Genomic DNA, 13,430 nt, shown 5'->3' with positions numbered 1-13,430 from the left:
CCAAAGTCAGGTAGTGAATCAGTAAGGCACCCATTAACAGAAGGTAAGGGGCTTGCTTGCTGCTCGCATTAGTTACCCAGGAGGAGGGCTGAGCCAGCCCTTCTGATGGTAAACGCAGACAGTTTGGGATGGTTTTTCCCAGGAGCAAGCGTTTCGGGTAACGTGAGCAATTACTGCTGATGACTAAGAGTGATCTTAAAACTTCAAGACTTGACTACATCTAATCTCATAGTAGCACGCGTACAGTCACAACAAACACTGCTACCCAAATACACCGACAAGGTATTAAATTCTGGTACAGAAAATCTTGCCACACTGTGATAGGGAGATTGGTAGCTTAGAGATGAAAGTTTCTCCATTAGGTGAGGCAATCCATGAATAAGCTCCCAAGACTTAATACCTGTAATATTGCTGATAGCGTCACCTGATTTGTTATTCCAGTAACTCAATTCCTCCCTGTCTTACTCTCTGACACAGGAGATGGACACAGGACCGCGGTATTTTCCCCACGATGCTGTTTATGAAGACTACCCGCAGTGAGTTCACGCGTGGCGCCGCTGCTTCTTTCCCTTTGAGCCTTGCCCTCCCTGCTAGCAGCGCACTTCTTGCCAGGCAGGGCGTTGTGGCAGCCTCCTCAGGGCCCGTTTTCCTTTCAGTGCCTCTGGCAGCAGCAGCCCCCGTCCCCAGACCTTGCAGCCGTACCCCCAAAAAGCTTTAATAACCCCACCCTCCACCCCCTCTAGTGCAGAAAGCCTACCTGTACGTGCACATTTTCTTCTCAAGTCGCGTGTTTTTAAGTTATCTGCTAAAGCAACGGCTCTCGCTCACTATTTTAGGACTCGTGGCAGTGAGCTCTGAAGCTTTGGATTTCCTGTTAATATAGTAGCATTAAAAAAATAATTAGAAAAAGGGTGTTAGGATTTTCTTTCTTAGCATTTCCAGCAGTGCATTGTCAAGTACTGATACTTGATCAAGAATCAAGTACTTGATTCTCAGAAAAGTTCAGGATTAGAAACTGTACAGGATGGGCTTGCTCAGACAGCAAGGCAGGACGCCCTTCTGCGGCTGAGGCTTACAGGAGCAAAGCTTTGGAAAGCACCTGACCTAAGGGTCCTTATCATGAAGAAGAGCAGAACAGCTTTAAAGTGACGCAGGAGTTTATTTGACTGTAACTGATGGCCATGCTTTCAAGAGCACTCAGTGTCCTGCAGCCACCAGTGTTCCCAAAAGCCAGGAGCAACTCTTCTCACCAAAACCACAGCTCACCGGTATTTTTAGCAGAAGTAACAGGCACATAAAACAAAAGACAAAACAGATCCTGATGTTAAGATGTTTTAAAAAAAAAAAAAATTTTAAAGCTTCTCTCCTTTAAGTTCACCCAAAGTCTAATTTTGATCTAAATATTTCCACATGGGAGTAGGAGTAAAAGACAAAGCAAGTGAGGAAGGGAAGTACATGGAAGGCAGCAGCAACCTAGAAGAAAGCAGGTGCCCTTCACGACAGCGCCAAGCATCATGCGGCAGCTCCGTAGGAAGCAGGACTTGTTGTATGCAAGCTGGTCCCAGATAAGCTTGAGACAAGATGAACTATCTGTAACAGACTGACAAAGCAATTTAAAAATACAAAAATATTCCATGCAAATGGTTCAAAAAGTTTATTGAATATTTAATTTACAAAAATCATATCCCTATGAGGTGTTCTATGCAAAATTGGATAAAATAAACTGCATATAAAACCCAACCCTAGTAATGCAAATACAACACAGAAATGAGACCATGGAAAGGAACAAAAAAAATATATATAATCATGACACACATATGACATTCATTAAGGATTGTCCCAACCATCCAAGAATTGGTTCAACATGATGCCTTCTTTGTAGATACATTATACATTTTACCATTTTATACAGGTCTTCTATATTCCGTTGGTCCAAATTTACAGTTTATAAAAATTCTTTGCATTCTTTCTTAGCTACTACACGAGTTCTGCCATTCCCATTTTGATCGGAAGGTGGAAACAGACAGTACATACACTGAACATGTGCACTATTAGATGCAACTTGCTATCTTTGGTAGGGACCCTAACTCTGCAGTGAAGTCAAGCTTTCTAGAATAACAAAAATTTCAGTTTTAGTTTTGGCAAAGAACAGGTTTAATTTTGTTGTTTAGTAGAACGTTACTGGCAGTTTCTGTTGAACATACAAGAAGTATAGTTGGCTCTCGTAGGGTTTAAAAATGGAGATCATTTAGATGGGTTTTAAACCTAATTAATTGTATTAACATTCCTTGACTCAAATATGGTTACATAAAATGTCATTACTGCACAGCAGGCCGTTCCTTGTATGAACAAAGGATGTATTGCACACAGAACACAACTGCGATTCCATCCTGCCTTTTTTCTCCCGTTTAAAGCAACGAGACTATTCCTGCAGGTAGTCACACAGATTGGGATGCCAGTTGCCCTTTGAACAAGTAGGAATCTCACAGAGTGACTCAATGCTTGTGTAGTAACTTTTTCAAGTTTTCCTGGGAAAGAGGAGGGCGAAACAAAACCAAAAAGTAAAGGAATTCGGGACAATCAGCCACCCTCTGGGATAACATGGACAGGAGGAGCAGGATCAGGGAAAAAAAATAATCAATGCAAGAGCCAAGGAACTTCACTTTAAAAGAGAAGGAAAAAGTAACCAGACTGTTTCCTTCATAACGCTAATATACCGTAAATATTGGACAGTATTTGTTTAACTGCAACTTTCAAGCATTCATTCTCTTTGCTTTTTCACACACTATCTGGCAAAAAAAAGAAAAAAAAAAACTATGCACCTTCCCAGTCCTCCCCACTCCCGCTTAGTGGAAATGCAAATAACCTGCATAGCCATGATTTTCTTAGCTGAAAACATTTAGTGGAAGACTAACTAGACTTAAACACTAAGTAAATCTGCTCACTTATGAGTAAAACATGCAATATTACGACAGACAGCTAATTGTCCTCAAAAAGGCTTTTTATGACAATTGCTAATTTGGCAGAGAAGAAACGTTTCCAAATGCATGAAAATCATCTTAAGAGCCTTAGTGAAGAACATAGTAGTTACAATATATTAGCGATTTCTGTGGCATAAACATTTTAAAAAGCATCAGCAAAGTATTAAATATAAAAGCAATATGTATATATCCCACCATCCTCAGAAAAGCATCATGATTTGTAGTGTATTAAGTCAGATTTGTTGACTGGGGAATTAAGGCATAACCAGTAGACAATAGTCTTTATTGTCTCAGCTCCACGTAATTCGCGGGGAACAACCCGTATCGGCCTTTGCAGACACCCCTCCACCAGCCGTCATCGATCATTTCTATGTTTGTGATGATGTCATCTGGGTCAAAGGAAATCTCGTCATCGCCCGCTGGAGAGAGAGTTGAAGAGGCTCAGTATTCGCACCGGAGCAGTCCACAATCTCACCTATCAATCAATCAGCCCACTATCGCTAAAAGTAACGCCATCGCCTCCCTCTCTCCCATCAGGGAACCGGGCAACGACAGTCTGTAAAGACGGACGCTTTCTCGTGCTCTGGAGTGACGAGGTCGTCGGTTCTTACCTGCTGCATTTTGGGTGCATTTCTAACTTAGAGCAACAATTGCTGCCTAACACACTGAGAACCACTTTACTTTCTTGATCTCTCCTCAGAATTAACCTGTCAAGATTTTAAACGACTACATAATGCCATGGGCTTACCAAGAGTGTTAACACTCAGTTAAAAAAGATTTTGAAAACTCCCACCATTTCCAGAAACAGTGGCTAGTAGTTTTCAAAAGTGTCTCAATGCTATTGCTAAATCACTAAATTCCTAATTCTTCATATCTGAATTTCATAGATCACTACAAGACACTACAAGATGAAAGGACAAATCCAGACATATCTGTGCAGAACAGAGTTTTCAAAGACAAGGTTAAAAACAAGAGCTTTGCTTACCAGCTTGATAATCATAAAGGGCTATGGCTGTAATTCCAAGTTCATTTTCATATTCGTCATAAGCATTTTCTGAGAGAGAGAAGAAACAAATTAAAAGCATAAACCACACTACCTATCACGTCAAGTTCTTTGCTATGGTGCTCCTCCTTTAATTCTACTGCTAACCCACACAGGGAGCAGGTAACAAACTATGCAAGTTTTTAGCAGTGCTGACATGCCTTCTGAAATGGATTTTTCCCTAAATCACACACAATTAAAGCCTGAAAGGAAGCATTCACAAGTAGGCATTTAATACAGTATAAAATAAAAACGATCAGCCTTGTAAAATGTGACAGAACAACTGAGCCCAAGATCAGTGTGTAAGAGACTACTTAATATCGTGTTAAGGGTGCATGTTGGGGGCAAGGAAGGGCCTGTTTAAAATCTCTAGGTTTTCGTACCAGAGCAAGCAGGTTTGTTCTTCACCCCTCATTTAATAACCAGAAGAGATGAGAAAAATGGGAATTCAAAAGAACTGTATTCTTTCATTCGTTTCAGACATCCTTACTCCACTTCCTCATAGGCACAGAACACATCACATCAATTTTGAAGTCCAAGAACTGTTGACAGAATTTTTTGCTTGGTAGGCCAGCACTGGCTCAACACGCATTTAATCTCCATATTCTTCTCAAGTTGAGCTGCGTTACACAGGGTGGAAATGGTTACCCCTACATTTCTTTTTGAACTGACACTCTAGAGAGCACTGTAATTATTCCAACATCATTTCACAAAGGTTAAGTAATTTCAACCTTGCTCTAGCCATATCTTAATTTCCTAATTAAAGTTTGTTGACGGAGAATCTAAAAAGTCTCATCAGACTAAGACTTCAGAAAACTAGGACAGTGTGCTATCAGCACAACTATTCATTAAGTCATTGCCCAAGGAAATAATCTTTATCTTAAAGGCTTTCGTATCAGAAACAAACACTCTACCTGATTGGTACTGGTCTCCTGCCCCTGCCACTTCATAGACAGTCTCTGGTTCATATTCTGCCTCTCGCTGACTCACTGCTTCTTGGTAGTCCGACTCTGCAGCTTTGTAGCCGGACTCTGGCTCGCACGCAGCTGAATACGTTGCGCTGGAATTCTTGTAGGCAGACTCTGCTTCATAGGAAACTGCATCCTGCAGAAATACAGGTGAGGTTTTGTAAAAAGGGTCCTACACTTAGGATCAAAAATCACTGAAAGTGATTCTAACAAACCTCGTAGACTGGGCTTGAGGGTGCCTTCTGCTCAGCTGGCTGTGCGGTAGGAGATGGAGGTGGAGTTTGTTTTTTGGCTTTAGCTTGTTCCTAAATTGAAGACAAAGAAAAACTTCAGTGCAGTTTAATCACTGATGTCGTGACACTGAACAAGAAATAATTTCTTTTTTCTCCAATAAGAAAGACAGCATATTCTGCAATGAACTGATGCGAGCAGGGAGCAGAAGAGGACTGGACTGGCTGGATCGTTAGACCTGCCTGAAGGTTTAGACTGGCTGTACAGTAAAGCCTCAGAAATACAGCAAAGCAGAAGAGGAAAAAAGTGAAGAAACAAAACCCGCGCAGTATGTATGCATACATGTGTTTAAAAACAGAGTACCCAATGTTCTTTGGCACGTTTCCATAGGAGCTGCAGGGTTTCTGTGTTCAATATATTCATTCTGTTCATTAGCTGGCTGGGCCTCGTGTCCCATTTTAGCATAAGTTTAGAGAACCTGAAGCCTGCATGTTCTAATTATACAACTGATATATTACCTTTGATGAAAAATGGTCCTGCAAGCTCTTGCAGGTCTGCAAAACACCTGCCAAGGCAAAAGACTGAATAGCTTGGACAAAATTAAGTCCTACATACTGACAATGAGGGGATTCAAACGTTCAGAAGAGTTGTATGTGGTAGAAATAAAAGCAGTATTGTTATTGTACTCTGTGACACAAAGAACGTGGATCTGAATCAAGTGTTCTGGACTCAAACACTTCACGCTGTGCCATCCCACCTGTGAATCAGAGAGCAAATCCACAATCATCATTAGAAAGCCATTCATTAGGAAGCCAGGATACCATAGCACAAGAAATGCTACATTACTTGCACAAAAAAAAAAAAAAAAAAAAAGACTGTAAGCTATTTCATTTTGCCTCTCTTTACGATAGGCAAAAAGAAAACCGTGGATCTAGGGCCAAACTTTCTTCTTTATTGTAAAAAAGAAGAGAGAATAGGTCCTATGGGAGACTGTGCACTCCAGTTGTTTAGGTCCATCAAGGTGTAACTCCACAAAGGATCCTCAGAAGAAACTGTAGTCCAGAGATGAAGTGATAGGACTCTGTTACAAAAAAATTCTTCCTTTCCTTGGTCACAGCTCAGGAAAAATACATCTAACAAAGCAAGCAAAGCGTGTCTTGAGAACAGAGACAGCTTTGAAGACAATTCAAAGCTTAGTGCTGTGCTTTCTGGAAAAAATCTGTCCTGATGCAAACAGTCCTCCCCCACTTTTAACTCCTGTACTACAGATAAAAAAGCACCAGCAAAGTGTTTATTAGAAGTCAAATCTAAGTTTGGGGACAAGTAAAGTAGTATCAATCCATTAACAATGTCAAACACGGCAACGGTTTGAATAATTTGTCTGAGGAAATGGGTCTGTGTAATCCAGACTACAGCTTAGGACAGCCACAGCATAATTGCCATAAAGCATATAAATTGCATGGTCCCCCCTCAGGCTGGGTTTCTTCCACACCGAAACGCTCCATGTGAAAGAGCATCCTGCCTTATTCTCTAAGGTCGCAGAGGCTAGCTAAATCATGAGGCACCCCTTGATTCAAACCAGCAGTTCAAGAAGAGCTCCCTGAACACCATTTGACTACGTGACATATGTGAAAAGCAAAACAGAAAAAGGATTACCAGTAAACAGGGTTCTTGAAGGAATGCAGTCCATATGTACGTTCCCATTGTGGGAGTACGTATGCCCACGTTCTTTCTTAAAGTGAGAGAACTTTTTGTCTGTGCAAGGAAGTTCACTTTATTTCTTAAGTTCACTTAAGTCAAAGTCTGTCCCCACCCTTTACAGTATCTGCGGATGGTGTGCTTACATCCCCCCCCATTTCATGCTTGGCTTGTGAGCAAGGGGCAGCACAGCCCGTGCCATTTCAGTTTCCCCTTAACCTTGTCCTCCCTCCCTCAGTGTCTGCAGAATCACACAATTAACCATGGAGATGTTCAGTCTGGAAGAACATTAATCATCTGGTTACGGTGAAATTTAAATACCAGCTTTGTAAAAAAACTTCAAATGTGTCCAGGCAACAGAATCTTTGATGAAGCGCAAGAAAAATCAAGCATAACGGCTTGAATTTAACCCACACTTACAACAAAAATAACAGTAAAGAAAGTCAGTCATTTTTGAGAGAGAAAGGGGGGGGCAGGGGGGAAGACATAACAGTTCAATGACTCATGAGAACCTGTGTTACTACATTTAAACCCTTCTGGAGAACTGTTTCCTCAGCAGGAGAAAACCTCAATGAAAACCTGAAATGGGTAACAAAAGCCTAAATTCACCACCCTCCATCCACAGATCTTACTTATGAGCATATCATCACCCAAAATGAATGGCAAGAGAGCTAGTGGAGAAGCTGAACTTCTTCCCCAACTCAGGCCAGACTACAAACCCATGCAACGGAAGGGAATACTAAGCAGAAAGCCTGACTACTTTGGCAAGATACGTATGAACAGCCATCTCCTCCTTACTGGTTAAAAAAAAAAAAAAAAATGTCTCCAACTGGGTTGGAATAGGAATAGTCTAACGGAGAGCCATTCCGCATCTGTAGCACAAAGTGGATTGTTTCAAGATTGAGATGAGTGAGACAGACAAACTGTTACACAGGTCAGACTGAGAGAACTGAAGAAGTCACTGAAAGGCATAGAAGGCCCAGGACCAAAATGTACAGGACAACATCCAAGAGGATGCTGTCCTGCCTTACCCTAACCACGGCGCTTGGCCGCAGAGGTACCCGGAGAAATGCACGCACCCGTGCACTTGGCCAGTCTCAGGGCTGTACCCAAGGCCAAGCCTGGACACAAACCTTCTCTGAAAAAGAAGCATCGATACTTTCTGTGTCAGCTGTGCAACACTTCAAAAAATTCACAGGGCCACCAGAGCAGATTTCCCACTTCTCGCTGATGACTGCAATGCAGCTCATCTATCAGACCTGAAGGACTGACGCGTGTGAACTCCAGAGTCATGGTCTCCCCCCACCTATTGCTTAGGGCAACTGCTGCCTCGAGGGAACAGAGGATCTCTCCTAAACCATATTATACCGTCATTGCTCATAAGCCAAGCAGAAAAGCTCTGTCCTCCAAATGGACCAGATCTCCAGAGCACTGGCATATAGCTGCTGCTGCTCCTTGTGAAAATGCAACTGTGGTACAATGAAATCACAGGGTATTTTAGAATATACTGATATCCCTACTTGTCAAGACAGAGGGAACATGAAGAGTATGCCCCTGGAGACACATCTGCCACCACATGAAGTACCTCCTTGCATCTTGAGGAACGTTGACCTGCTTGTAGCAAAGATGCAGAGCAAATAACATAGATAAAGTACAGAAAAGATCAGTATGAGGTATCAGAGTTGCCACATGCCCTAGGAGAGAGACCCTTTCATGAGGTAGTTGCCTAAGAGTTAAGGATAAAGCATCCTGGGATCCTGCAACAAGAGAACTCGTACCATCTGGTAATTGCTGTGATAATGAGTCAAGTTCTTTACTTCAGAACATTCACTTTAAGACCCAGGCGTTCAAGGATGGACTGCAATGTTTACAGGGATCGGTGTTTTGTAGAATCCCCTAGAAACAACCAAATCAAAGTAAGGAAGTCACAGTCCTCAGTTGAGGAGTGCTGTCTAGCAAGTACCATCAGCATCTTGAGGATGACCTAAGAAGCTTCAGACAGGCTAACTGAGAATTTCTTAAACCACCAGACACCTTGCCTGAGCATGAAGAAGTAGTAGTGATGATGGAATGGAGTTACTGCCAGGTGAAAATATGCACCTCAAAGGAAGAAATGAAAGAGCAAGATGAATGCTGAGAAAGCCCATTTTCCTTTGGGACTGATACTTCTTAGCAATTCTCAGCAGTAACTGGAAGCAAGGGCTGTCCAAAGTGATCTCATGAGTGCAGAATGGCCTTATTAACAATGCAACACTCGTGATATCCATCAACCTATATCATGGTTCTTCCTTATTTGGAGAACTGTAAAAGTATCTACTAAATTAAATCCTTCAAAGATAGCAATGTTGCTTGCTATGAGGCACAAGTCCCAACGTGATCTGGATCCAATGTGCTGACAGAGGAAAACAAGTGCCAAGAAAAGGGAGATCTCTTGAAGGAGGAGTGAAGCTGCACTTTCAAGAGCAATGTATACCTCAAGGTTGTCCCTGGGTTGTATCCAAAAAGAGTATTCGTTCCCATTCTTCATCACCCCATGGAACAGACCCCAGAGCTGAGGGACTACAGCTCTTTGACTAGAGTGCAGTGTTGGAGGCAAGGACAAGGACAGAGGAGGATGAGGAACGAAAAATCACTTTGTTAGGGAAACAACCAGGTGCTAGACCTAGATACTGGCAATGCATAAGCTTAAACACACTGAAACATGCTGGGAACAGTGGACTGTAGTTCAGGAACAGAGGCAAAAGCTAGAGGAGTGATGGGGCTACCAGCTGAATGGCTACACCAGAAGAAGGTGGTGACACATGCTGGCAGCATTGTGCTGTGGCTCTGAGTGAGCACGGGCTGAAGCATTCAACTTTTCTCATCTGAAGAGCTCCCAGAGCAACTGTACGTACTGGATGCATTTCAGCTTTACCGCTCTGAGGACGGGGAACCAAGTGACTCTCCTCAAGGCAAACATTCAATTTTTCTCTGTGTGGCTCTGCTTGGAGGCTGGTGCCAATGCTGAGAATGACACAGAGCGGTTCAAGTTGACTAACAGAGTGGAACCCTGGAGCCGGTTTGCTGACCTTATCAAATAGAAAAGACTGAATTCTCAACTTCAGCTCTTTATCTCTTCCTCTCCCAGCTTTAAGAGAGTGGCAGATGCTGTATTAAAGGTGTAACATGTTTTTCTCCAGGACAGTAAAGAAACCCAAACAGCGGTTGGGGGGAAGGTATTAAAAGTCCACAAAGTGCACAGGGACGAAAGGCAGCATTAGAGAAATAACTGATACACAAAGATGAGTTCCCATTCATCTCGTGATACTTGTATGCAGTGAACATATCCTCACACTGTACATCTTGAAGCCATAAGGCAAAAAAAATAATAAGCTGAAAGGGGGAAAAAAAAGCAGCAATCATTTTAGATGGAGAGACTTGATTCACCCTATAAAGCTAGAATTTCCCAAATTTCAAAAAGAACTCAAAAGGAAGTTAGTGGTTTTCAGAAATCAAACTATACACGAGACACATGAGCCATGCAGTTTCAGCACAGCAAAACTGCAGAGCTACTTCAGAAGCAGCGCTGCCCTGCACACTTGTGAACAGCAGAGCTGAAAAGCCAACCAATGAACCAGGCAGGGAAACTGATTTGGGTTAACTGGATGTTTTATTTGTTAGGGTTCATTTTCCACTTTTGTGTGACTATACAGATGCTTTGCTGGCATAAGGAATAAGGTGGCTCGAGAGGGCTGCCGTGAGCAGGCATGCTGGTTTAGGCTAGCCTTAGTTAATGTGAAGTAATGTGCAGTTTCACTGCTGTATTTTTCTTAGTTTAGGAAGATCAGAGCTAGGTTACTGTAAGCCTACCATGCATCTAGTTTTTCATACTTGTAAAACAAATTATTTACACCAAGTCTAAATTTATGATGAATTAGACCATACTGATGGAATGGGATGAACACCACACCCTGGCATCCTGTAGCAGCATCCTGCTAAGGGGAAGTATCTACCACATCTGAGAAACCAGTCATTGAGTCTGCCCCATTTGCTGTCAGGCGAAGGACCAAACAGATCTGAGAAACCATCTGACAGTCTTTCTTCGATGCCAGATGTCTCACAGATGATGCTGAGACAAGTCCATATGCAACAAGATTTATTAGTGGGGTCTGCAGCTGGTGGCATACATTGGCTCTAACAATGAAAGATACTTTTGGCAGAAAATAAAAACAAAAGAGGAGAAAGAGAGAGAGAAGAAAGAAGGAAATAGCAAAACTCCCTCATAGCAAGCCAGGAAGAGCAGTGACGAGGGTCCCAGACAAGCATTCTCTTCTGGGAGGGTCTCTTCAGCTTAGCAAGTGGAAATGATGAAGATGATGAGGATGACTGTTTTTCCTGTGCAGTTCCTTGGGTACCTATACACTTTTCCTCAGCACCCACTCAGCCCCCCTAGTGGTTATCCCTGCTTGGGACACTATTAGCACTAGTTGGAGCATGCCGTTTTGGCATCAGTGTTGCATACTGGTTGGCTGTTAAGTCTCAGGGCACGTGTACAGCTAAGTAGCATTTATTCAGAATTTAAGACTACTATCTTTTTGTGTCCTATGTTTATTCTTCTCTAGTATAAACTAATATCTGTAAAACAAGCAGTGAAGGAGAACAGGAAAAGAGGGACTATTCTTACACCAGCATCAATTGCTTCCCGCTCCCTGTCATAATATCAGAGTTTACAAGTGTGAGGCCATGAAATCAGAATAACAGCATGGGACCACAAGGGAAACTGCCACAGAGGCTCTGGACAAACACTGCTACAGCAGCTCGCATGAAAGGTTATACAGCTGCAGACAGCAGGCCCCCAGGATTACTGATGATAAGGCATCTCAGGCATTGTGTAACAAAGCAAATGAACAAGACATGAAGGACAAGTTACAATTAACGCACTAGTCCTTCCATCGCAGCAGCGGAGTTTCACCAAATATGCAAATTCTATAAAGCACACAAGATGTAGTTTCTGACTAAACATTTCCTGGAATTATTTTGCTTGTGAGTAACACAGAAATCATGAAGGTTTTAACCATGTCAATGCTGAACTAATTTTCTTAATTCCCAAACTAAGATTCAGTTAACATTTGGAAGACTATTTCCCCTCATCTCACGGGCATGTGCTATACCAATGGGTGATACCACCTCCATCTTCCACAATGCTGATTCCAAAAAAATAGCATCACCAACTATCACCATGGTATTAAACTTCTCGGACAAGCATTCATATAGGGCCTTTCAGAGACCACGTCTCTCCCTTTATGAGCACCTCCATGTTCAAGGGAATCTGGCATTACCAAAAGGCAACAGTAGGAAAAGATCAGACTGCAGAGGTTAGTGCTCAAGACTAGCATACATATTTTGGCATAGGCTAAATAAAAAAACTTACACACTATTAAGTGTTACCCTATCACCCTATCTGATGTCTGATATACATATGGTGCATGTTGATAGATGACTGGAATCGCAAACAGGTAAAGCACAGGTACAAACACAGGCAAACACACATATACACACAAAGGGCTGTAAAACCTAGCTGGAAAGAAGGAAAGTATCTTTTCTGAAAAGATTCTCTTTTCTCCCAGCATTGCATTGAAACACACTAGGCATGCTGCTCAAATGGGATTTGACTCTTACTGACCTCCAGTTTCCTTCGAGCCTCCTCCTGTTCTTGTTTCTCCCTGGCCATTCTTTGTGCTCTCTCAGCTTCTGCCTTCCTTCGGTCTTCCTGCTCTTTTTCCTTCGCTAGGTTTTCAAAGTTAGCTCGGATGCTGCTTGTTTTATTAGCAACTGTAACATTTAAAAAAATTAAAGTCAAATGTTGCTCTTTACGGCTCTGTATAAAGGTAGCCTGGAATGAGTTTTTGGTACAAATTCGTGCTAGGGTTGAACATGGGGTTTTTTTCTGCTCTCTGAGCTCACAGCCCGTTCAGGAAAGTCCTTCTCTCTTTCTCCCTTTCCCCTTCCAAGTCCAAACCTCTTGTGCACCACTTCCCTCTTGCATAAAAACCTCTTCAACACTTCTCCCTCCTCTCCTTCATGGTACAGTGTCCACCACTCCGCTCCCCTACTCAGTCTATTCTCCACTCTGACGCTTTTTATTCTCCCTTCCTCAACTCTGATGACCCTCAAGGAAGAAAAAACAAACGAAAAGCCAATGAACCAAAACAACCTTTAAAGGGAGGAAGGAGAGAGAGTTGCGGTTGCTAGAGACCTGCAAATACAGCAGTTCCCTCTACATGCTTCCTACTCAGTACTTATACATCAACAGTAATATCCTGGGCTGTTGAACGTTACCACCGCCAAAGAAAGGATTTGGGGCCAATGCCTTACCAGCTTCTATTGGCTTGGTCTTCTGATAAGTTGATGCTGGTTTCTCAATATCTTCAAAAGTTGCTGCATTCTATCAGTAAGGAGAAAAAGAGTGCACGTAAAAAACACAAATTCATGAAGACATTCAGACAGCTTCAATCTGTGATGTTTTATTGT

The 13,430-nt window shown here is 42.3% G+C and overlaps 1 protein-coding gene across 4 annotated transcripts in view; it reads right to left on the bottom strand.

Annotated features, from left to right (window-relative positions):
- Nucleotides 1-1,641: 1,641 nt before the first annotated feature.
- CTTN (cortactin) overlaps nucleotides 1,642-13,430 on the bottom strand; it is a 28,040-nt gene continuing 16,251 nt past the window's right edge. For all 4 annotated transcript variants that reach the window (XM_082318440.1, XM_082318439.1, XM_082318441.1 and 1 more), the window contains 6 exons: nucleotides 13,275-13,344; nucleotides 12,583-12,731; nucleotides 5,207-5,296; nucleotides 4,938-5,127; nucleotides 3,967-4,035; nucleotides 1,642-3,400 (listed from right to left, as the gene is read on the bottom strand). In XM_082318440.1, the coding sequence (XP_082174566.1) occupies nucleotides 3,264-3,400; nucleotides 3,967-4,035; nucleotides 4,938-5,127; nucleotides 5,207-5,296; nucleotides 12,583-12,731; nucleotides 13,275-13,344 (705 nt within the window). In that variant the 3' untranslated portion in view covers nucleotides 1,642-3,263. The remainder of the gene's footprint in view (nucleotides 3,401-3,966; nucleotides 4,036-4,937; nucleotides 5,128-5,206; nucleotides 5,297-12,582; nucleotides 12,732-13,274; nucleotides 13,345-13,430) is intronic.

This window comes from Platalea leucorodia (genome assembly GCF_965183815.1).
Source record: "Platalea leucorodia genome assembly, chromosome: 7".
In the NCBI taxonomy this organism is placed as follows: domain Eukaryota; kingdom Metazoa; phylum Chordata; class Aves; order Pelecaniformes; family Threskiornithidae; genus Platalea; species Platalea leucorodia.
This window is presented reverse-complemented; position numbering and strand designations above follow the sequence as displayed.